At 47.3% G+C, this 22,790-nt stretch overlaps 1 protein-coding gene across 1 annotated transcript in view; it reads right to left on the bottom strand.

Annotated features, from left to right (window-relative positions):
* The window catches only part of PRPF8 (pre-mRNA processing factor 8), a 35,239-nt gene that overhangs the window by 8,515 nt on the left and 3,934 nt on the right, over positions 1–22,790 (bottom strand). Inside the window, exons 9-31 of the mRNA XM_032263502.1 lie at positions 21,558–21,748; positions 21,240–21,359; positions 20,642–20,831; positions 20,386–20,505; positions 20,142–20,276; positions 19,213–19,342; positions 18,608–18,804; positions 17,962–18,168; positions 17,669–17,832; positions 17,392–17,518; positions 17,077–17,269; positions 16,647–16,834; positions 16,284–16,522; positions 15,900–16,046; positions 15,510–15,720; positions 15,198–15,314; positions 1,837–2,084; positions 1,542–1,721; positions 1,198–1,333; positions 921–1,090; positions 628–757; positions 372–518; positions 25–185 (exon numbers count right to left, since the gene is read on the bottom strand). Of these exons, the coding sequence (XP_032119393.1) occupies positions 25–185; positions 372–518; positions 628–757; positions 921–1,090; positions 1,198–1,333; positions 1,542–1,721; positions 1,837–2,084; positions 15,198–15,314; positions 15,510–15,720; positions 15,900–16,046; positions 16,284–16,522; positions 16,647–16,834; positions 17,077–17,269; positions 17,392–17,518; positions 17,669–17,832; positions 17,962–18,168; positions 18,608–18,804; positions 19,213–19,342; positions 20,142–20,276; positions 20,386–20,505; positions 20,642–20,831; positions 21,240–21,359; positions 21,558–21,748 (3,848 nt within the window). The remainder of the gene's footprint in view (positions 1–24; positions 186–371; positions 519–627; positions 758–920; positions 1,091–1,197; positions 1,334–1,541; positions 1,722–1,836; positions 2,085–15,197; positions 15,315–15,509; positions 15,721–15,899; positions 16,047–16,283; positions 16,523–16,646; positions 16,835–17,076; positions 17,270–17,391; positions 17,519–17,668; positions 17,833–17,961; positions 18,169–18,607; positions 18,805–19,212; positions 19,343–20,141; positions 20,277–20,385; positions 20,506–20,641; positions 20,832–21,239; positions 21,360–21,557; positions 21,749–22,790) is intronic.

The raw sequence follows: 22,790 nt of genomic DNA on the forward strand, positions 1-22,790 counted from the left end.
CTGTGGCCTGTGGCACGTAATTACTTGGAGTCAGCCAGCAATGAGGGGCGGGAGACATTCCACTTATAGGAGGCAAAGAGCAGGATATCTGCACAGGACGAGTTCATCTTATACGACTTTCGGGGATGGATTGTCTCCTTTTGTACTGTCTCAATTTCCAGTGCATCAAGTTCCTGGTCAAACACCTAAAGGAAAAGATGGAGAAATGAAGACTTGTCAGGGAAGCCCAATGAGAACGAGAGTGTGCAGAATTTCAGATAATGTGGCAATGGGAATCTCCTCCTCAGAGCTTCCAGCATGGATTTCCCATATGCAAGAGACCAAGTCAGGCTGACTTTTGATGGCACCCTCTCCCCTTGATCCCAGCCCACCTGACATAAATCCATGACGATGCTCTCATGGATCTTCTGCCACAGGTGAGCTCGGAAGATCTGGATGAGTGAGATCTTCAGCGTGGGGATCTTGCCATGCATGAAGATGCCCGTCAGGTCAAGCTGCACCTGAAAGCCTACATATACCTGGCAGGAAAGACAGTGTGACGTTAGAGATTGAGACTTGGCCGCTGTGACATAACCCAGGAGAAACAACTTTTCAGCTTGCCATTTCCAGTCTATCAGTCACACTCACATTGGCTCGATTGATGGTTGGGGACCACCAGAGGGTGAATCTACGATTGGGAATCTGGTTCAACCCTGATCGCTGAGCATTAGTTAGCTTCTTCCACTTCATAGACTCCTCAAAGCCACTGGCCTTCTCCCTGGGGAGCAAGAGAAGCAGGTGAGGTGATATCCTTCCAGCTCCCAGCACATGGCTGGCCTCCTGCAGGTGGCCGTCTGGGAAACACCACAGGAGACCAAGGAGGCACACATGAGACGAACTCAAAGGGCTGTGACAGGTCCCTCTGAGAGGAGAATCCTTACCAGAAAAGCCCCTCCCAGGTAGGGAAGTAAGTGCCCTTGAAGAGTGTGTGTTCCAGAATGCCTTCCACACCGCCCAGGGCCTGGATCATGTCTGTACGGTAGTTGTTCAGGTTCCAGAGCTTCCCATCATGCCGCTGGTGCGTCCACCAGAATGGATTCTGCTTCAAAACCTAAAAGGCAAGGTAGGCACAGTCAAGCTTCTGGGTGTCCACTGCCCCAAGTTTCCAGGACAGCCATGGATTTTCCTAATTCAGGAAAATCTACTCCCTCCACATACCTGATACTGCTTAAAGTCAGTTCTGACACGCCAGCCCTTATCATAAGCCAGTGTGTGCCGGTCCTTCTGGAAGAGGGTATTGATTCGAGGAATGCCACGATCCCATGAATCTTCTAGGTCTTCTAAAGTCAGCCGTCTTCCAAGAAAGAAAGATTAAAGTCAAAACACTTTCTCACATCAAGAGCTCAGCACTCCTTCCTGTCCAAAAATAATCAGGGTCAGGAGTAGAACCAGCCTCTCACCTCCATAAAAACATGGCATGCTCCAGGCCTGAACTCCACACAAGGTTCAAAGGCAACCCCCTGCCCCTACCCCATGGTTGGCATGCCCTCTGAGGTGCCCACCTGTTCTGAGCAATGGCCTCCTGCCTCTTGAGGGCATACTCAGCCCAGACCCGCTGGGAATCAATGAACTCGCTCTCCCATGGCTGTATGTAGCGGTACAAGTTGGGAATCAGTTGGTCTTCTTCATGGCTCATTCCTGAACGGAAGTGTGTGATACCTACATCTGTCTGCTTGGACCACCTGTTTGGGGATACAGCCAAGATGAGAGAAAAAATAAAGCCTAAGACTAAAGAAATGCCCACTTCCCTTAGGGCCTGAGCAACAGGGCTTAGAAACAGGTGTAACCAGGCTGTACCTGAGGTCGGACTGGGGGATGAGCACATGACCCATGGAGAGCATGCCAAGTCCACCCAGCTCCTTAGGGGTGTAGAACACAACTGGGGGGAACCGACTTGGCATCTTGGAGTTGAGTCCAATCTTGATACGTGTCTGGATCTTGTTCTCACACTTCACCAGCAAGTCCAAGAGCTCTTGGGTGTTCACCACAGCCTCCCGAAAGTACGTCATGAGGCCAATGAGAGCTGTATTCCACTTATTCACGATCTAAAGACAGTAGGGAAAAAACCAAATGACAGATGGGCCAGGGGCGGGGAGGGTGGAGACAACTTGACCCAGTTAGTTTTATCCCTACTACCCAAGAAAGATTTGAGTTCAACATCATTAGTCACTAGGGAAATAGAAAGCAAAACCACAATGAGGCTGGGTGCAGCGGCTCATGCCTATAATCCCAGCACTTTGGGAGGCCAAGGTGAGAGAACTGCTTGAGCCCAGGAGTTAGAGACCAGCCTGGGCAACATAGGAAGACCCTATTCAGGAGGCTGAGATGCTAGGATCGCTTCAGGCCAGGAGTTACAGGCTGCATAGGCCATGATCATACCACTGCACTCCAGCCTAGGAGACACATGATTCTGTCTCGGGAAAAAAAAAAAAAGAAAGAAAGAAAAAGAAAGAAAGGAGAAAGCAAAATACTATTTTTTTTTAGGCAAACAAAAAGCAAAGCCTTTTGGGCCGGGTACAGTGGCTCCCAGCACTTTGGGAGGCTGAGGTGGGTGGAAAACCTGTGGTCAGCAGTTTTGAGACCAGCCTGGCCAACATGGCAAAACCCTGTCTCTACTAAAAGTAAATACAAAAATTAGCTGGGTATGGTGGCAGGCACCTGTAGTCCCAGCCACCCAGCAGGAAGAACTGCTTGAACCCAGGAGGGAGAGGTTGCAGTGAGCCAAGATCGTGCCATTGCACTCCAGCCTAAGCGACAGAGTGAGACTCTGTCTCCCCCATCAAAAAAAAAAGGAAAAACAAAAGAAAAAGGACACCAGATGGAGCTATACAAAGTAGTGAAGAACACCAAAAATAGTAATTATGTGGGTAAAATGTAAAAGATATTTTTTCTCATTTTGCAATTTCTATAAAAGATAAAGGCTGCTTAAAGCACAGAGTAAAAAAGTATTGTAGCACTTATAATTCATGTACAATTAAAACATTATGACAAAAATACTACTAAGAGTGGGAGTGGAAGTTAAAGTGTACCTTGTAAGACTCTTGTATTATATGTAAAGTGATTGGCAGTAGACTAATGGTCACAGATCACCGTAAATGAGGGATGTATACTGTAAACCTCAGAGCAAACAGTAAGGAAAAACCACGTAGCCAAATAAGTGAAGAGTGGAGATAAATTAGAATCACAAAACAACTGAATTTAGAAGAAGGCAGGACAAGGAAAAGCAGAAAGAAACAAACAAAAAAAAAGATGGATAAGATGGTAGATATAAACTGAACTACAATGCTACACTGATAGTTACATGAACTTTAACTGAGATATTTACACCATATTTGTACAGTAAACATTGTCAAATTGGATTAAATAAACGTCAGGCACGCTGGCTTACACCTATAATCCCAGCATTTTAGAAGGCTGAGGCGGGCCTTGGGGTCAGGAGTTGGAGACCAGCCTGGCCAGCATAGTGAAACCCTGTTTCTATTAAAAATACAAAAATTAGCTGGGCGTGGTGGCACGCACCCGTAGTCTTAGCTATTCGGGAGGCTGAGGCAAAAGAATCACTTGAATCTGGGAGGCAGAAGTTGCAGTAAGCCAGTATCGCACCACTGCACTCCAGCCTGCCTGGGCAACAGAGTGAGAGACTCCATCTCAAAAAAAAAAAAAAGAAAAAAAAAAAAGGCTGGGCATGGTGGCTCACGCCTATAATCCCAGCACTTTGGGAGGCTGAGATGGGTGGATCACGAGGTCAAGAGATCGAGACTATCTTGGTCAACACGGTGAAACCCGGTCTGTACTAAAAATACAAAAATTAGCTGGGCATGGTGGTGCACGCCTGTAGTCCCAGCTACTCGGGAGGCTGAGGCAGGAGAATGGCTTGAACCCAGGAGACAGAGGTTGCGGTGAGCCAAGATCGTGCCATTGCACTCCAGCCTGGGTAACAAGAGCAAAACTCTGTCTCAAAAATAAATAAATAAATAAATAAAATAAACTTTAATTACAAAGACAGATTAACAGTAAAAAGATGGAAAAATACACCCATGTAAACACAAAACAAAGTTGGTGTGGCACTACTGATATAAGACAAAGACTTAGGATGATGGAATACTATCAGGAATACAGAGGAACATTTGATATAATAAAGTAGTCAATTCATTCAGAAGACATAGTAATCCTAAATACCTTATGTAACTAATAACAGACTAAAAAATGATGGACCTGAAAGAAAGAACAAACCCACAGCTGTAGCTGGAGATATCTTTCTCTTTTTGGAGACAGGGTCTTGCTCTGTTGCCCAGGCTGGAGTGCAATGGTGCTATCTCAACTCACTGCAAACTCCACCTCCCAGACTCAAGAGACTCTTCCACCTCAGCCTCCCAAGTAGCTGGGACTACAGGCACATACCAACACATCCAGCTAATTTTTGTATTTTTTTGTAGAGAGGGGGTTTCGCTATGTTGCTCAGGCTGGTCTCAAACACCTGGGCTCAAGCAATCCATCAGCCTCAACCTCCCAAATTGCTGCAAATACTAGCGATTTCTAATACTCCTCAGTAACTGACTCAAGTATACTGAAAATATCACAAAGGATATAGAAGACTTGAGCAATGTAACCAATTGACTGAACCTAACATCTGTAAAACAGTCTACCTAACAATAGCAGAATACAGATTAACAGATCTTTTCAAGTATACATAGGACAGTCACCAAGATAGACTATATGCTAGGACACTAAAAGTCAGTCTCAGCCAGGTGCAGTGGCTCACGCCCGTAATCCCAACTCTTTGGAAGGCTGAGGTGAGAGGACTGCTTGAGCCCAGGAGTTTGAGGCAACAGAGACCCCACCTCTTAATTAATTATTATTATTATTATTTTTTGAGATTGTGTTTCGCCCTGTCACCCAGGCTAGAGTGCAGTGGCGGGATCTTGGCTCACTACAACCTCCGCCTCTTGTGTTCAAGTGATTCTCCTGCCTCTGCCTCCCAAGTAGCTCGGACTACAGGCAAGTGCCACCATACCTGGCCAATTTTTTTTGTATTTTTAGTAGAGACAGGGTTTCACTGTGTTAGGATGGTCTCAAACTCCTGACCTTAGGTGATCCACCCGCCTTGGCCTCCCAAAGTGCTGGGATTACAGGTGTGAGCCACCACCCCCAGCCCTAAATTAATACATATTTTTTCTTTAAATTTTTTTTTTTTTTTTTTTTTTTTTAGACGGAGTTTCGCTCTTGTTACCCAGGCTGGAGTGCAATGGCGCGATCTCGGCTCACCGCAACCTCCGCCTCCTGGGTTCAGGCAATTCTCCTGCCTCAGCCTCCTGAGTAGCTGGGATTACAGGCACGCACCACCATGCCCAGCTAATGTTTTTGTATTTTTAGTAGAGACGGGGTTTCACCATGTTGACCAGGATGGTCTCGATCTCTTGACCTCGTGATTCACCCGCCTCGGCCTCCCAAAGTGCTGGGATTACAGGCTTGAGCCACCGCGCCCGGCTAAAAAAATTTTTTTTCTTTTTTTCAGGTGTCAAGATAGGTGAGAATTAATACATTTTTAAAAACTAAGATCATATAGAACATGTTTCCTAACCATAATGGAATCACACTAGAAACTAACAAGGGAAACACCCCCCCCCAAATATGTAAACAGTATAATTCTAAACAACCTTTGGTGAAATATGAACTCATAACTCATAAGGGAAATTAGAATATACTTTTTTTGGGGGGACAGAGTCTCACTCTATCACCAGGCTGGAGTGCAGTGGTGCAATCTGCTCTCTGCAACCTCTGCTTTCCAGGTTCAAACAATTCTCCTGCCTCAGCCTCTCAAGTAGCTGGGAGTATAGGCGTGCACCACCACTTCCAACTAAGTTTTGCATATTTTTTTTTTTTTTTTTTTTTTTGGGACGGAGTTTCGCTCGTTACCCAGGCTGGAGTGCAATGGCGCGATCTCGGCTCACCGCAACCTCCGCCTTCTGGGTTCAGGCAATTCTCCTGCCTCAGCTTCCTGAGTAGCTGGGATTACAGGCGCGCGCCACCATGCCCAGCTAATGTTTTGTATTTTTAGTAGAGACGGGGTTTCACCGTGTTGACCAGGATGGTCTCGATGTCTTCACCTCGTGATCCACCCGCCTCGGCCTCCCAAAGTGCTGGGATTACAGGCTTGAGCCACCGCGCCCGGCCCTTAAGTTTTGCATTTTTAGCAGAGACGGGGTTTCACCATGTTGGCTAGGATGGTCTCAATCTCTTGACCTCGTGATCCGCCCACCTCAGTCTCCCAAAGTGCTGGAATGACACGCATGAGCCACCATGCCCAGCCTAGAATATACTTTTAACCGAATACAAATGAAAACACAACATATTAAAATGTGAGGAATGCAGGTAAAGCAATGCTGAGAGGAAAATTTATAGACGTGAATAATTCTATCAGAAAAAGAGACAAGTAGGGACATGGATGAACCTGGAAACCATCATTCTCAGCAAACCGACACAAGAACAGAAAATCAAACACCGCATGTTCTCACTCATAGGCAGGTGTTGAACAATGAGAACACACGGACACAGGGAGGGGAGCATCACACACGAGTCTGTTGTAGGGGAAGAGGGGAGGGACAGCGGACGGTAGGGAGGTTGGGGAAGGATTACAGGGGGAGAAATGCCAGATATAGGTCATGGGGAGGAAGGCAGCAAATCACACTGCCATGTGTGTACCTATGCAACAATCTTGCATGTTCTTCACATGTACCCCAAAACCTAAAATGCAATAAAAAGTAAATATATAAAAAAAAAAAGGCCGGGCACGGTGGCTCAAGCCTGTAATCCCAGCACTTTGGGAGGCCAAGGCGGGTGGATCACGAGGTCAAGAGATCGAGACCATCCTGGTCAACATGGTGAAACCCCGTCTCTACTAAAAATACAAAAAATTAGCTGGGCATGGTGGTGCGTGCCTGTAATCCCAGCTACTCAGGAAGCTGAGGCAGAAGAATTGCCTGAACCCAGGAGGCGGAGGTTGCGGTGAGCCGAGATCGCGCCATTGTACTCCAGCCTGGGTAACATAAGTGAAACTCCGTCTCAAAAAAAAAAAAAAAAAAAAAGAAAGAAAGAAGTCCAAAATTGATCATCTGACCTTTTACCTCAATAGAACCAGCAAAGGGAAGGATATGATAAGAGAAGAAAGCAATGCAATAAGGTAAGGCCAGGCACTCTGGCTCACACCTATAATCCCAGCCCAGGTGGGTGGATTACCTGAGCTCAGGGATTCAAGACCAGCCTGGGCAACATGGCAAAACTCTGTCTCTACCAAAAATACAAAAATAAAAAAACCAACATAGTGGCATGTGCCTGTGGTCCCAGCTACTTGGGAGGCTAAAGTGAGAGGGTCTCCTGAGCCTGGGAGGCAGAGTTTACTGTGAGCTGAGACTGTACCACTGCACTCCAATCAGGGTCACAGAGACCCGGCTTCAAAAAAAAAAAAAAAAAAAAAAAAAAATCAATGTAACAAAAAAAGAAATAACATAAAAATTAATGAAACCAAAGCTGTTTCTTTGACAAGCTCAATTTTAAAAAAGACAGCAGCTGGGCACAGTGGCTCATGCCTATAATCCCAGCACTTTGGAAGGCTGAGGCAGGCGGATCACCTGAGGTCAGGAGTTTGAGACCACCCTGGCCAACATGCTGAAACCGTTTCTACTAAAAATACAAATATTAGCTAGGCATGGTGGCACACTCCCATAATCACAGCTACTCAGGAGGCTGAGGTAGGATAATCACTTGAACCCAGGAGGCGGAGGTTGGAGGGAGCCGAGATCAAACCACTGTACACCAGCCTGGGTGACAGAGCGAGACACCATCTCAAAAAAATAAAAATAAAAAAAAAGACAGCAAACCACAAAATACCAAATGATACAGTTAAGACTTTAAGGCAAAAAATGTCTTCTGAACAATTATGGAAATGAAAGCGTGCATTGGCTGGAGTTACCACAGAAATCTGCCTTGAGCAAATAGTATTCAGACAAGCAAGGAGAAAGGCCTGCAGGGTGAGAGAACAGCTCAAACGCAATCACAAAAGCTTGACTGAGGCCGGGAGCGGTGGCTCACGCCTGTAATCCCGGCACTTTGGGAGGCCGAGGCGGGTGGATCACGAGGTCAAGAGATCGAGACCATCCTGGTCAACATGGTGAAACCCCGTCTCTACCAAAACTACAAAAAATTAGCTGGGCATGGTGGTGCGTGCCTGTAATCCCAGTTACTCAGGAGGCTGAGGCAGGAGAATTGCCTGAACCCAGGAGGCGGAGGTTGCGGTGAGCCGAGATCGCGCCATTGCACTCCAGCCTGGGTAACATGAGTGAAACTCCGTCTCAAAAAAAAAAAAAAAAAAAAAAAAGCTTGACTGAGCATCTGTGCATCCACAGGATGAGACAAGCACAGCAGATCTACAGAAAGGAGGGCCAGGGGCCAGGATGGGCTAGACAGTGGGTGAAGGCAAGCGGACAACTCCCAGCAGGCTTAGTAAATTCTCTGACTGCGCTTGGAATTGCTGATGTGTGTAACAGAACACAGCAGTTCTGCTGCAGTTACCAGTGCTCTATCCCTGAAGGAGAGGAGGTATAAATTCCTGAGGAGTCCACTGTTCCTTTATTATAGCAGAAATTCCCAGGGAACAAGGGGAGTCAGGAAGGAAAATAGTATTTGTTCAGGTCTACATGTACTAGACACCATGTAATAAATTTATATATATCTTTTTTTTTTTTTTTTTTTGAGACGGAGTTTCGCTCTTGTTACCCAGGCTGGAGTGCAATGGCGCGATCTCGGCTCAACGCAACCTCCGCCTCCTGGGTTCAGGCAATTCTCCTGCCTCAGCCTCCTGAGTAGCTGGGATTACAGGCACGCGCCACCATGCCCAGCTAATTTTTTGTATTTTTAGTAGAGACGGGGTTTCACTGTGTTGACCAGGATGGTCTCGATCTCTTGACCTCGTGATCCACCCGCCTCGGCCTCCCAAAGTGCTGGGATTACAGGCGTGAGCAACCGCGCCCGGCATATCTTTTAAGTCTTCATAAAAAAAAAAAATTATAATATAAGTCCAGGCATGGTGGCTCCAACTTGTAATCCCAGCACTTTGGGAGGCTGAGGTGGGTGGATCACCTGAGGTCAGGAGTTCAAGATCAGCCTGGCTAACATGGTGAAACCCCGTAACTAAAAAAAAAAAAACAAAACAAAAAAGCAAAAAGTTTTAGAATTTGCCCATGACATAGCTTTTTAAACACATTTTTTAAAAATCTATCTTATTTTATATTATTTATTTATTTTTTAAACATAAACAGGATCTTGCTACATTACCTAAGCTGGTCTCAAATTCCTAGGCTCAAGCAGTCTTCCCATCTCAGTCTCCAAAAGTGCTGGGATTGCAGGCATAAGCCACCGTGCCCAGCTTTATCAGGCAATTTATCAAGTAATAATATGGCATACCAAATACACAATTTCACTTAAGTTTCACAAAAGCCCTCTGAGCTAGGTAATATCAGTATCCCTATTTCACAGACGAGGAAATTAAGGCCCAGCATGGGCAATTTTCCCAAGATCTCAACTAGTAATATGACAAAGGTATGACGTGAACCCAATCTGCCTCCAGAACCTGTGCTTCTAACCACTATAGTCAGCTGCTTCCTTAACCTCGCAGATCTTCTTCCATTCTCACTTTTTTTTTTCGAGACAGAGACTCACTCTGTCACCAGGGTGGAGTGCAGTGGTGCAATCTCGGCTCACTGCAACCTCTGCCTCCTGGGTTCAAGTAATTATCCTGCCTCAGCCTCCCAAGTAGCTGGGATTACAGGTGCCCGCCACCACACCCAGCTACTTTTTTGTATTTTTAATAGAGACGGGGTTTCATCATGTTGGCCAGGATGGTCTCAATCTGCTGACCTTGTGATCTGCCCGCCTCGGCCTCCCAAAGTGCTAGGATTACAGCTGTGAGCCACTGTGCCCAGCCTGCTTGCTCTTTATTCTACCCCTAGGGAACCCCTCTGCAACTCTGCTCATCAATTACCAAACTTTTACTTTCTTTTTATTTTTTTCCCCAAGACAGAGTCTTCCTCCGTCATCCAGGCTGGAGAGCAGTGACACGATCTCAGCTCACTACAACCTTCACCTCCCAGGTTCAAACAATTCTCCTGCCTCAGCCTCCAGAGTAGCTGGGATTTACAGGTACCCACCACCGTGCCCAGCTAATTGTTGTATTTTTAGGAGAGATGGGGTTTCACCATACTGGCCAGGCTGGTCTTGAACTCCTGACTTGGTGATCCACCCGCCTCGGCCTCCCAACAAAGTGCTGGGGTTACTACAGGAGTCAGCCACTGCGCCTGACCAATCATCACACCTTTCTATTGTACACTAAACTCTACTGGGCTCCTTAATTAAAACATACTCATGTCACTGCCATCAGAAATCCCTGCACTGACTTACAGCTCCCTCTAGATGGCATCTAATGTCCTTCCTTCTCTTCAACTGGCAAATAGACTGTCCTTGCTATCTCCACTCACTCACTTCCCAGAAAGCCTCACCCACTGCCATCTGGCTTCCGTCCCCACTATTTCTGTAACAGCTCTTGCTAAGGTCACCAATGACGTCCTAACTCCCAAATCCAATGAATCCTTTTCAGTCCTTATCTAACTGAAATGCTCTGAGGCAACTGACACTGCGAAGCATCCACCTGACTCTGGACACTTGCTCCTGACGGCCTTGCTTCCCAGGACCCAGCACTGTCCCATGGGCTCTGGCACACTTAATCTTGGTATTTCCCACAGGCCAAATTCGTTCCTCTCCTCTTCTCACTCCGCATCCTCCCTGGGTGATGTCACTCATTGTTCGGCTTTCAATCTTTATTCTGACAGACTCCTAAATCAACATCTTTAAATCCAGACCTCCCCTCCATGCTTAGACTGCCACTCAAACATCCTAAGAACCTCTAGGTTATCCCTGACTGCTCTTAACTTTCTAGTTTCATTTCTCTCCCTGGAATGTCAAACTCATACTTTTTAAAAATCAAATCAAACAGATCATCAATTAAAAAGGCACCATTAAGGGAGTAGGAAGAATATACATAGATGTGTATACATGTGCTTATGTGCATATCTTGGAACTGAAGAAACATGATATAAATAAATGCCTGCTGGGCACCTCCATCTGAATGTTCTCGGGAACTTCACACCTTATAGACTCTAAACTAAAAGTCTTTATCTTCCTCCTAAAGCTGCTCTTGTTAACGCAGTCTTCCAGCTGGCGGCACTAACATCCACCTGGTCACCCGCGCCAAGATCTGCACATCATTTTCTTCTTTCTTCCAGCACCCCCATGACAACAAAGTTCTGCTGATTTTACGTGCTAACTTCTTATCAAGTCTGTTCCCCTCTTCCTACCTTTACTTTCACTGCTCTCATCATTTTTATTTAACTTTACTTATTTATTTAGGAGACAGACTCTCACTCTGTTGCCCAGGCTGGAGTGCAGTGGCACAATCTCAGCTCACTGCAACCTCCGACTCCTGGGTCAAGCCATTCTCCTGCCTCAGCCTCCCAACTAGCTGGGATTACAGGTGTGCAGCACAAAGCCCAGCTAATTTTCATATTTAAAGTAGACATGGGGCTTCACCATGTTGGTCAGGCTGAGCTCAGGTGATCCAGACACCTGGGCCTCCCAAAGTGTTGCTTTACAGGCACACGCCGCCACGCCTGGTTACTTTGCTCTCATCATTTTTATCTGGACTTCTGCAGCAGTCCCCAGACCTGGTCTCCCATCTTATCCACTATTTAGTGCTCTCTTTCTCACAGCTGTGAATCATCTAACACAGAAATCTCAGAACGTCGACATCTGCAACGTGGGACATTAAATAAATCAATAAATAAATCTGACAAAGTCACTCTGTGCTTAAGACCCTCACATACCTTTTCATAAGGTGTCCAACGCTCTCCATGATACGGCTCTCCACTATTTATCCAGCCTCATCTCTGAACATTCCCAATTCCACAATTTATCCAGCAAACTTTGAACCTTCCATAGCCCCACATACAGCAAGCTAGTTACGTCTCCACACCTGGCTAGAGGAATGCCCTCCCTCACCTGCCTCATCACATGCAATTCTTTCCGGAATCCTTTCCTCTTCCACTTCCAGACTGGCTAGAGCAATCATCAACTCTGGTGCTCTCACAGATTCCCCAGATACAGGTTAGTCACAAACCCAGAATGCTCAAAAAGCTGAAACTTTTTAAGTCCCAACATTCTGAGCACCAGCATGATGCTGAAAGGAAATACGCACTGGAGCATTTCAGATTTTGGATTAGGGACGCTGAACCTGCAACTGCAGGTATTTTTCGACTTACGATCTATGCAACTTACGACCATTCGACTTTACGACCACAATCGCTAGCCACGACTGCTCCACTGTAGATTTTTGGAAACACTACAACATTTTGATGTGTATCAAGAATATCGCTACCGCCTGGGAGGCTGTGACGACAAAGTGCATGAATGGCATCTGGAAAAACTGTGTTAAGCGCTATGTTAATGATTTTGACGGATTTGACAGTGAACATGAACTTGAAACGATTCAGGAAAAAACAGTGAAACTCGCTAAAGACCTTTCTTTGGATTGTGAAATGGAAGATGTCAAAGAGTTGCTAGGCAAAGAATCCGGAGAACTTACAAATGAAGAGGTAATCGAACTGGAAGAAGAAAGAGTGGTGGAAGAAGAAAGAAGAGAAGCAGAGAAAGAAGAGGAGGAGCCAGAAAGAAAGTTCACCACTAAGGGATTATCAGACGGTTTATCTTTACTGAATAAACTTCCTATACATTTCGAAGCAATGGACCCAAACATCGAACGATTTGCAAGGATTGAACGGATGGCGCACGATGTGTTTCGTCCGTATTGTGAAATTTATGAAGAAAAAAAGAAACATACAATTCAGACAAAGCTCACCATGTTTATGAAAAAACCAACTCCGGTAACCCCAACTGCTGCCTCGGATGACGACATCAACGATCTGCAGCCAAGCACCAGCGGCCAATAAAATGTTTCGTACATGTTTATATATTTTGATATGTTTTGCAATTGGGAAAATGTTTCCTATGGTATTTTTTACACCTGTATTTTGTATTTTTGTATGCACCTGTATTTTGTAATTTTGTATGTTTTGCAAATATTAAACCAGTTGCACTGGTAATGCAGTGTTTCACTTAAACCAGACGAATGTAAAAATAAGAGACAAAATGGTGTAGAGATGATACAAATGGCGTAAAATGAACAAAAAATTATGATATATAACCATAATGAAAAAAATTATGATAAAATATGACTTAAAGATTTTTATAACATCATTTCACAGTACTGTACATATAACCTACTCAACTTACGACCAAATCGTGTTACGATGGTCTGTCGGAACCAATTGTGGTCGTAAGTCGAGCACTAGCTGTATAATGAAAATATTTCAAGGCTGGGCACAGTGGCTCACACCTATAATCCAGCACTCTGGGAGCCTGAGGCAGGAGGACTGCTTGAACCCAAAGAGTTTGAGACCAGCCTGGAAAAGAGAGTGAGACCCCAGGTCTCAAAAAATTTAAAAATTAGGCCAGGCGCAGTGGGTAATCCCAGAACTTTGGGACGCAGGTCACCAGAGGTAGGGAGTTTGAGACCAGCCTGACCAATGTGGAGAAACCCCATCTCTACTAAAAACACAAGATCAGCCAGGTGTGATGCCACATGCCTGTAATCCCAGCTACTCGGGAGGCTGAAGCAGGAGAATCCCTTAAACCCAGGAGGTGGAGGTTGTGGTGAGCGGAGATCACGCCATTGCACTCTAGCCTGGGCAACAAGAATGAAACTCCATCTCAAAAAAAAATTAGCATGCTGGCATATGCACCCATGGTCCCAGATACTAGGGAGACTGAGGTGTGAGGATCACCTGAGCTACAGTGAGTTATGATAACGCTACTGCACTTCAGCCTAAGTGACAGAGTAAGATGCTGTCTCTAGTAATAACAATGAAAATATTAAAAAAAAAAAAAAAAATCTGAAATCAAAACATTTCTGGTCCCAAGAATTTTGGATAAAGGAAACTCAACCGTAAGGCAATAGTTTTTTTTATTTTATTTTATTTTATTTTATTTTTTAAAGACAGGGTTTTACCGTGTTGGTCAGGCTGGTCTTGAACTCCCAACCTCAGGTGATCCGCCCGCCTTGGCCTCCAAAGTGCTTGGATTACAGGCGTGAGCCACCACACCCGGCCAAGGCAATAGTTCTACAATAGAACGTACCCTTAACAGAAAACTTACTAAAAAAGAGAAAACATTCTGCACAATGCTGCACGTTTAGAGATACGAAGTTCAGAATACAAGAAAAATGTTATAGTAAATGGAAACCAGAGTAACTTTTTTTTCTGAGATAGAGTTTTTGCTCTGTTGCTGTAGCTGGAAGGCAACAATGTGATCTCAGCTCACTGCAACCTCCACCTCCCGGGTTTAAGCAATTCTGCCTCAGCCTCCCAAGTAGCTGGGATTACACCTGCCTGCCACCAGGCCTGGCTAATTTTTTTTATTTTTAGTAGAGACAAAGTTTCACCATGTTGGCCAGCCTGGTCTCAAACTCTTAACCTCAGGTGATCTACCTGCCTCAGCCTCCCAAAGTGCTAGGATTACAGGTGTGAGCCACTGTGCCCAGCCAAGGTAACTTTTTAAACCTGCAAAAACTTAAATATCCACGGTTCAAAATTCCTCAGATTTTTCTTTCTCCATTCTCAAGGTAACTGGGAGAAACGCACACTGAGATACCTAGAGAGAACTGCTTTTTCACAGGTCATTTATGCCTTGTTCATATCATTTAGATAAGCCCCTGAGTAAATGCAAAAACAATGCCTAAGTGTTCAAAATAATAAATCCAACTTCTACTTTTGCCTTAATTTAGAACCATCACAACTCCACAGGAGACTGCAGAAAGCCTACAAGGAACGATCAGAACATAACTACGAAGTGACGTACATTCTAAGCCACTATTGCACAGAGCATGGAAACTGGTACACGGAGCAAAGCTGGGAAGAAAGAATCAAGCAGGAGCAGAGCTGAAAGGGATGTGAGGTGAGCAGAGGGCAGGAGGGAAGCTGGGGGTGAAGGCCTTGTACCTTGGTGAAGGTGGTGGAGCCAGAGGCCATCAGAATTTGACGCACGCGGTTGTGGAAGCGCTGCATTGACTCATCATCCACACGCAGGAAACACTGAGCTGTCCGCTCCTTAGTGACCTGAACCACAGAGTCAAGGTTAACTTGCCTCAGGAACCCACAGAGGCAAGAGCCAACTGTGACCCCAACTGAGCCCTTTCCACCCAACGAGGCACAAGTGACTGACAGTGTCGAGGGACGCCTGTGTGCCTCGCTCGCACCTACCCCGGAAGCACAGGCGTGCTGGCGCCCGTCCCAGACCCTCCCAGGCGGTACCTCATTCTGCAGGTTCCAGACCCCGTCCTTGTGGGTGAACTCCTCATAGCTGGTGCGGCACTTGGGCAGGATGCGGCACTCGAAGCCACACATGTTGAACAGCAGGTTGGGGTTGTCCTTACTGTACACAGACACGAAGCTGTTCTCCCACTGAACCGTGGTCACTGACCGTGGCAGGCGGTTCTTGATGTCCCAGAATACTGCTCGACCCCTGCCCACAGAGAACATATGGTCATATCAGTCTCTTGGAAGGAAATTCCCTTCCACGGCCAACCAATGATATCCCAACACAGCTACGCTTCTCCGCCCAGGACACAGCCTCACGGCTGTCCTCTCTGGGTCCCTCAGCCTCCGTGTCCTTCCAGCCCGCACAGCCCAACCTAGACTTACAAGTTAACGTCGTGTTTCATGAGGCGCATGCGAGCATCTCGGGGCCAGCATTTCTTGTTATTATAGCCAACAATGTTTTCATTGTTGGGGTCAGGGTGCTCTGTCAGGTAACGCTGAATCAGGTCCCGAGCCTCATCTGCTGTGAACCTACACCAGACCAGGGACATTGCTGAGGCCCAGATACACTAAGATTTGGGACCTACCCCCGAGTCCTGCAGCTCCAGAGATGGAGACCCTATCCCATCCTACCCCCACCCTCCCCGGCCTTCATTCCATTTTGAAGTCCCAGCAGCAGTTACGTCAGCTAAGGTAACATAGCTGATTTCAGAGGCAAGGCATATGCCTCAGTACCCTCTGAGGCCTGGAATCCCGGCAGGCCCTCACCTGAAAAAAATATGGATGCGATCAATGTATCTGCAGAAGAGACGGATGGGGTGGGCAGCCTCAGTGGCGATGTCCTGGAAACTGAGGAAGTCATTTGGCATCTGAGGGGGCCCAGCCATCTCACTGGCCCGGTGCAATCCCAACACAAGCAAATCCATCACCAGGCCGTAATACTGCACAATGAACGAGGCAAACTGCAGGCCTCTGATTATCCCGTATGAATTCGTATGGTTCATGTCCTAGAAGGAAAAAGCCATGATTCTCAACAACCTGGGCTACATCCCAGCATTCTCTAGGGCCCACCTCTTCTGTTCTCCCTCAGCAAATTCTGCGTCAGTGGACCCTACAAGCCCAGAGACACACCTTGTAGTTGATGACGACGTTGTTCTTGGCTGTCATGTAGTCAGCTATGTTGTGGTCCACGATGAGGCGCAGTAGCCTGTTAAGCAGGGTCAAGTCGATCTTTTCATACATCTTCTCAAAGCGTGATTCCAGCATGACATTACACTCGCCTTCACTTGTCTCCCACACGTCCTGGAGGTTATTGATGCCTGAGGAGCAGCAATGCAGGTCTCCAGCAGTTAGAAAACCTCTCAGGACTAGCCCCACAGTGACTATCACAACATGCCACGTATTCATCCGGATTGCTATGACTCAGTTTAACACGAACACTACGTTCCTTCTATGACCATGTATCAAGAGAGGAAACCAATCACGCCGCCCAGATGAGAATTTTGACATCGAACTAAATTCACCCCCCACTCCTCACAGGGCAATCTTGGAAAAGTTCTACCTTGGCACCACTTGTAAACCAGCAGTGGTGGTGGCTCTGTGTCCGCAGGCTTAATCCAGGGTGGAAAGAGGCGGCGCTTGTCAGCTTCATACCACAGGTATTGGTCCAGGTAGGCATCAGTTATCTTCTCCAGCGGCTCTACGTCGTACACTGGAACCAGGTGGCTATAGAGATCCATGAACTCAATGCCCACCTGTGGGACAAGGAGGCTGCTTCACACCAATCCACCCATCACCTGAGGCAACCCGCTACCTTTGGTTCTACCAAGAATGAATGGCAGAACCAAAAAGAAAACTTGGATGACATCTCACTCACTTCTTTGAAGGCTCTCTGTGTGAGGAGGTGACGCTTGATGCGGGACAGCGCCTCGTGGGGGTTATCGTAGGCTTGCTCAATCAGACCTAGCTCCTCCCTCTGAGACTGGTTTAACCGAGACTTCACGCTGATAAAGCAATGGGAAAGGTGAATGGGAAAACCAAGAGGAAGGCAACCCAGAAAAGAGCGGGGCTACACCTTTTTTCTTTGGACTCTGATGAGGAGCCCACTCCCTGCTGCCCCTTCCCAACAGGAACCTACCTACCCTGCTACTCACCTATAAGCTTCCTTGAGCCGCTCCAATGCCAAGATGAGCAACTTGGTGTCATGCTTATAGGAGAGTGGGGGGAATGGGATGGGAGAGAACCTACGGCTTTCCAGCCAATGCACAGTGGTGGTGTACACCGCCACTGCCTCCTCCGCTGTGATGTAAGGCCCGTCCTGCAAGGGGGACATGAAGTCAGCCTCCGCTACAGCCCGATCCCCCAGACAAGGTCTAGTCACAATGCTGCAGTCCTCGCTCCCGCGCACTCCCCACTACTCACACCAGCCCAGCCCCCTCTGCCCCACCTTCAGGTAGTTGTGCTGCCGCTCCTGTTCTGCCTTCAGGTAGAGCCGGGTGAGGCGGCCCAGGTTCTTTTTACAGACAGTCTTGTCAACAGTGGCCCCTCGGCGAATCCGCTCGCGATTGTAATGGGCAGTGTTGGTCCACCAGTCAGCCTTGGCCTTCACGTACCGAAGGATCATATTCTCTATGGGCGTCGGCAGCCCAGGGACCTGAAAGTCCAAAAAACACCATCAAGCCAGGTACTGTGGCACACATCTGCGACCTGGCTCCTCAGGAGGCTAAGGAGGATCACAAGCTCAGGAGTCTGAGGCCAGCCTAGGCACCACAGCAAGCCCCTTCTCTAAAAGGGAAAAGAAAACAGACAGGAACCAACTAGCCCCTTAATGAGTCCCGAAGTGGTGATCCTAACCTAAAGATGGATGAGGCCGGGTGCGGTGGCTCACGCCTGTAATCCTAACACTTGAGGAGGCCGAGGCAGGCAGATCATGAGGTCAAGAGTTTGAGACCAGCATGGCCAACATGGTGAAACCCCATCTCTACTACCATTGCACTCCAGCTTAGGTGACAGAGCAAGACTCCATCTCAAGGAGAAAAAACAAAACAAAAAAACGGACGTTTACGCCTCCAAGAAAATAGAGAGACAATCACCTTCCAAGGAATGTTGGCTTTCCAGCAGCGCCAGGCTTCGCTGAGGTGCTGCAGGATCGTCCGGGCCTTGTTCTGTTTGATCCCCTCAGGCATCATGTCCAGAATATCATGCATCACAGCTGCCCGAAGCTCCAGGTCAAAATGCGACTCCACTCGCTGCTTCGTTACTGTCTTCGCCACCCCCTTTGAGTGTCGACCTAGAAGTAGAGTGTCCCATGGTGATTATAAGCAAGATTCCTTGCTTTTAGTAAGGGTCTGTACCTTCGTGCCCCTCACTCATATGGTTACAATCAAATTAGGTATTAACAAAGCATCCACGTGCCCAGCATACCCAAAAAGACAAGCTGCCTTAAACGTTCACAAGTATGTTTCTGAGGAATGTCCACTCTCATGCAAATGCATGACTGCCTCTCTAGGCCCCAGAAGGAAGCCCAAGAAATAAGAATACTAGGTCATTTGAGAATTGGATCTAAAGGCAATCCAGTAGGAAGGGGTGCTCATACAAGAGCAGGGAACAGACTCAAACGAGGGCAGGGGACAGAGCAGAAACACACAAGCTACCTTTGAAACAGTAACAGAAGGTGGACAGAGAGAAAAACACTCACCTTCAAACTGCCGGGCCAGGAGGTTGCCCAGCCATCGCTCCAATAAAGGCGTAATGCCACGCATGAAAAACAGCCAGACTCGCCAACCAGCAGCCCAGAAGCCACAGCCAGGACCCTTCCCTACAGGGCCCTATGAGCCAAGCAGAAGTTCAGAACACAAATCAGCAACACATTTAAAGAACAGACACCTGGGCAGAGGTGGGGCATCTATGTATATATACAAACAGAAGAACACGTGTATGGCAGTAGAGGGGAAAAAAGAAAAACTCTGGGACCTCAACATCTAAAACAAGAAGGTAAATGAGAAACCTTAAGGCAAAAACCAGGAACTAAGATCTCCCATACGAATTTAAAGGAGCAGTAAGGACACACTCTTAGCTGCTCTCCAAATGGGTCCCCAGAAAGAGCCAGTCTAAATGTACAAATGAAAAAAGATCTGAGAAAGTCAGTCGGTAAGGCCAGGCACAGTGGCTCATGCCTGTAATCCCAGCACTTTGGGAGGCCAAGGCAGGTGGATGATGAGATCAGGAGTTTGAGACTGGCCTGGTCAACATAGTTAAACCAAGTCTCTATTAAAAATACAAAAATTATCCAGGCATGGTGGTGCATGCCTGCAATCCCAGCTACTCGGGAGACTGAGGCAGGAAAATCACCTGAACTCAGGACGCGGAGGTTGCAGTGAGCCAAGATCAGTGACACTGCACTCCAGCCTGGGCAACAGAGCAAGACTCAGTCTCAAAAAAAAAAAAAAAGAAAAAAAAAGTTAGCCAGGTGTGGTGGTGAGCACCTATAATCCTAGCTACTTGGGAGGCTGAGGTTGCAATGAGCCGAGATCGTAACACGCCATTGCTCTCCAACCTGGGAAACAGAGTAAAACTGTCTCAAAAAAAAAAGAAAGTCAAAGTCAGTAAGTAAGATCAGGGCCTCACCGTGTTAAAGCGATAATAGATGAGATGCTTCAGGTCCTTGCACATGCGAATCTGTCGCATCAGCTTGTATTTGTATCGATACATGCCCGTCAACTGCCCCACATGGGCAAATATATACTGCAATCCATCTGCCAGCTGCAACACAATTGCCCCATGAGACTTGGAGCTTAAAGCAGCCCCATAGTTGGCACAGGCTTCATCCAGCCTCCTCACCTGGGCAGGGGTTGGGAATACCTAGCCTCACCTGGAAGGCATCCACATTGCCCAGCCGGTACTGCACATGACTATCCACAACCAGCTTAGTCAACCGCAGAACCTCCCGACACAGATGGAAAGCATTCCCAAAACGAGATTTCTTTCTTTCCTGGAGAAGACGCAAAACACAGAGAGAACATGAATGAACAATGGTCCCACCTGGACATACGCCTCCATAGGGAGCCAGAGCAGAGATAGCTGTCCGCCCTCAGGCCCAGGAGACCCCAAAGCTCCAATGCAGGCACCTTGGTGGTGAGTGTTTTCACAGGCTTCAGATTAAAGTTGTAGTCCAGATGCAGGTAGTTGAGGTTTTTACGGTGAATGAGAAGGTTGAGCATGTTGTAGCCCTGGCGGCAAACCTGTAGCCCAACCTCCACCCAGTCCAGCTTTGTGGACTGAAAGAATTTGGTGGCTTTGAAGGAGCGGAACAGATACCTGAGGTGGGAACACGGAGAGTGAGAGTTAGCCACTGATGATCTCCAGAACAGAGGACTAACCAGGGCCTCTGGCTGGGCACCTTACCTCTTCTTTTTTTTTTTTTTTTTTTTTTTTTTGAGACGGAGTTTCACTCATGTTACCCAGGCTGGAGTGCAATGGCGCGATCTCGGCTCACCACAACCTCCGCCTCCTGGGTTCAGGCAATTCTCCTGCCTCAGCCTCCTGAGTAGCTGGGATTACAGGCATGCACCACCATGCCCAGCTAATTTTTTGTATTTTTAGTAGAGACGGGGTTTCACCATGTTGACCAGGATGGTCTCGATCTCTTGACCTCGTGATCCACCCGCCTCAGCCTCCCAAAGTGCTGGGATTACAGGCTTGAGCCACCGCGCCCGGCCACCTTACCTCTTCTTTTGGGCCTTAGGGGGCCGGTGCTTCAGGGCATTCAGCACGTAGTACTTCAGCAGCTTCTGGTAGGAGACCCTCACTTTCACAGGCTGCCCAGCCGGACAATGCTCCCGATACCTGGAAAAATCAGCCCACCAGAGTTTGCCCATCTCTTCTTCCAGCCACTCCGCTAAAGGCTACAAGCCTTGGGTGGTCTACCAGTTTTATGGGAAAAAAAAAAAAAAAGAATTTAAAAAAGGCAACATGCCCACCTAGTGGGAGGCTTTCCTCCTGTGCATCCACTACCATTCCCCATGCCCCAGGTAGGAGCCTTACCAGTTCTTGACAAGCGGTATGTCCAGGGCCCGGCGGGTGCGACCAGAGCGTAGGTTGAAGGGCCGTGGGGCCCAGAGCAGGGCAATGCCGTTGGCCGTGTTGTCGGTGTAGAGGGGCGTGTCCTTCAGGAAGGGCTCCACAAACTCCGGGAGCTCAAACTCCTCATCATCATCCGGCAATGGTTCCTGGCTCTGCCAAAGGAAAGGAATCCCCCTAAAGGTTTAGCTCCTGCTGCACGAGGCACAGACCTGAGATGAAATTCTCTGGGGCCAAGCACGAAGCCCACATCTGCCATGGAAACTGGGCTGCCTGACAAAAGCAGCCCTGAAGTGCCCGTGCCAAGGGAACCAAGGGAACACAGGGCACCAGGAAGCAAGCCTCACTTCTCACACCTCCACTGGCTCACCACCAGAAAGCCTCCTAAAGGAGCCCACATCACCGAAGGTCAACACTGCATCATCTCCCACCCAAGCTCCAAACGCCGGGCTTGGACACTACGGAACACAGAAGGACATTGAAAACATCATGGGAAGCTTAAGAAGCCTGGCGCCAGAGACTACACAGTGTACAGTTCCATTCTATTCCATTCCATAAAACGTGCGGAACAGGCAAATCTATAGACAGGAAGTAGATCAGTGGTAGCATGGGAAAGTTGGGGAGAAAGAGAGAAACCGCTAAGTTTCTTTTTGGGGTAATAAAAATATTCTCAAATTGCATGTGGTGACAGCTGAGACAACTATGAGAATAACCTAAAAACCATCAAATTACACACTTGAAATGGGTAACCTGTAAGGTACATCTCACTATAAAGACTAAAACAAACACACACAAAAGCGACCCTCCGGGTCAGATTATCTAGAGCACCCAAAGAGGAGACCCATCAGGTCCAGAAGGATAATCACAGAAATCAGGATTATACCAACGACATGTTTTAAGGCAAATGCTGAATTCTCAAGTTAACTTATAGCTCAAGGGAAACACTTAGCAGGACGGAAAACATGTCTCCCTCTGCCTATTTATCTAGTAACACTGGCCGGGCGTGGTGGCTCACATCTGTAATCCAAGCACTTTGGAGGCCAAGGCGGGCAGATGACCTGAGGTCGGGAGTTCAAGACCAGCCTGACCAACATGGTGAAACCCCATCTTTATTTTAAAAAATAAAATAAAAAATAAATTATCTAGTAACACTTCAGCGAACCTCAGGCCATTGCTCCTAGAAAAGCTGAGGGTAAG

The sequence above is a fragment of the Sapajus apella genome, unplaced genomic scaffold (genome assembly GCF_009761245.1).
Source record: "Sapajus apella isolate SASKATOON/1434 unplaced genomic scaffold, GSC_monkey_1.0 scaffold136, whole genome shotgun sequence".
Classification (NCBI taxonomy): domain Eukaryota; kingdom Metazoa; phylum Chordata; class Mammalia; order Primates; family Cebidae; genus Sapajus; species Sapajus apella.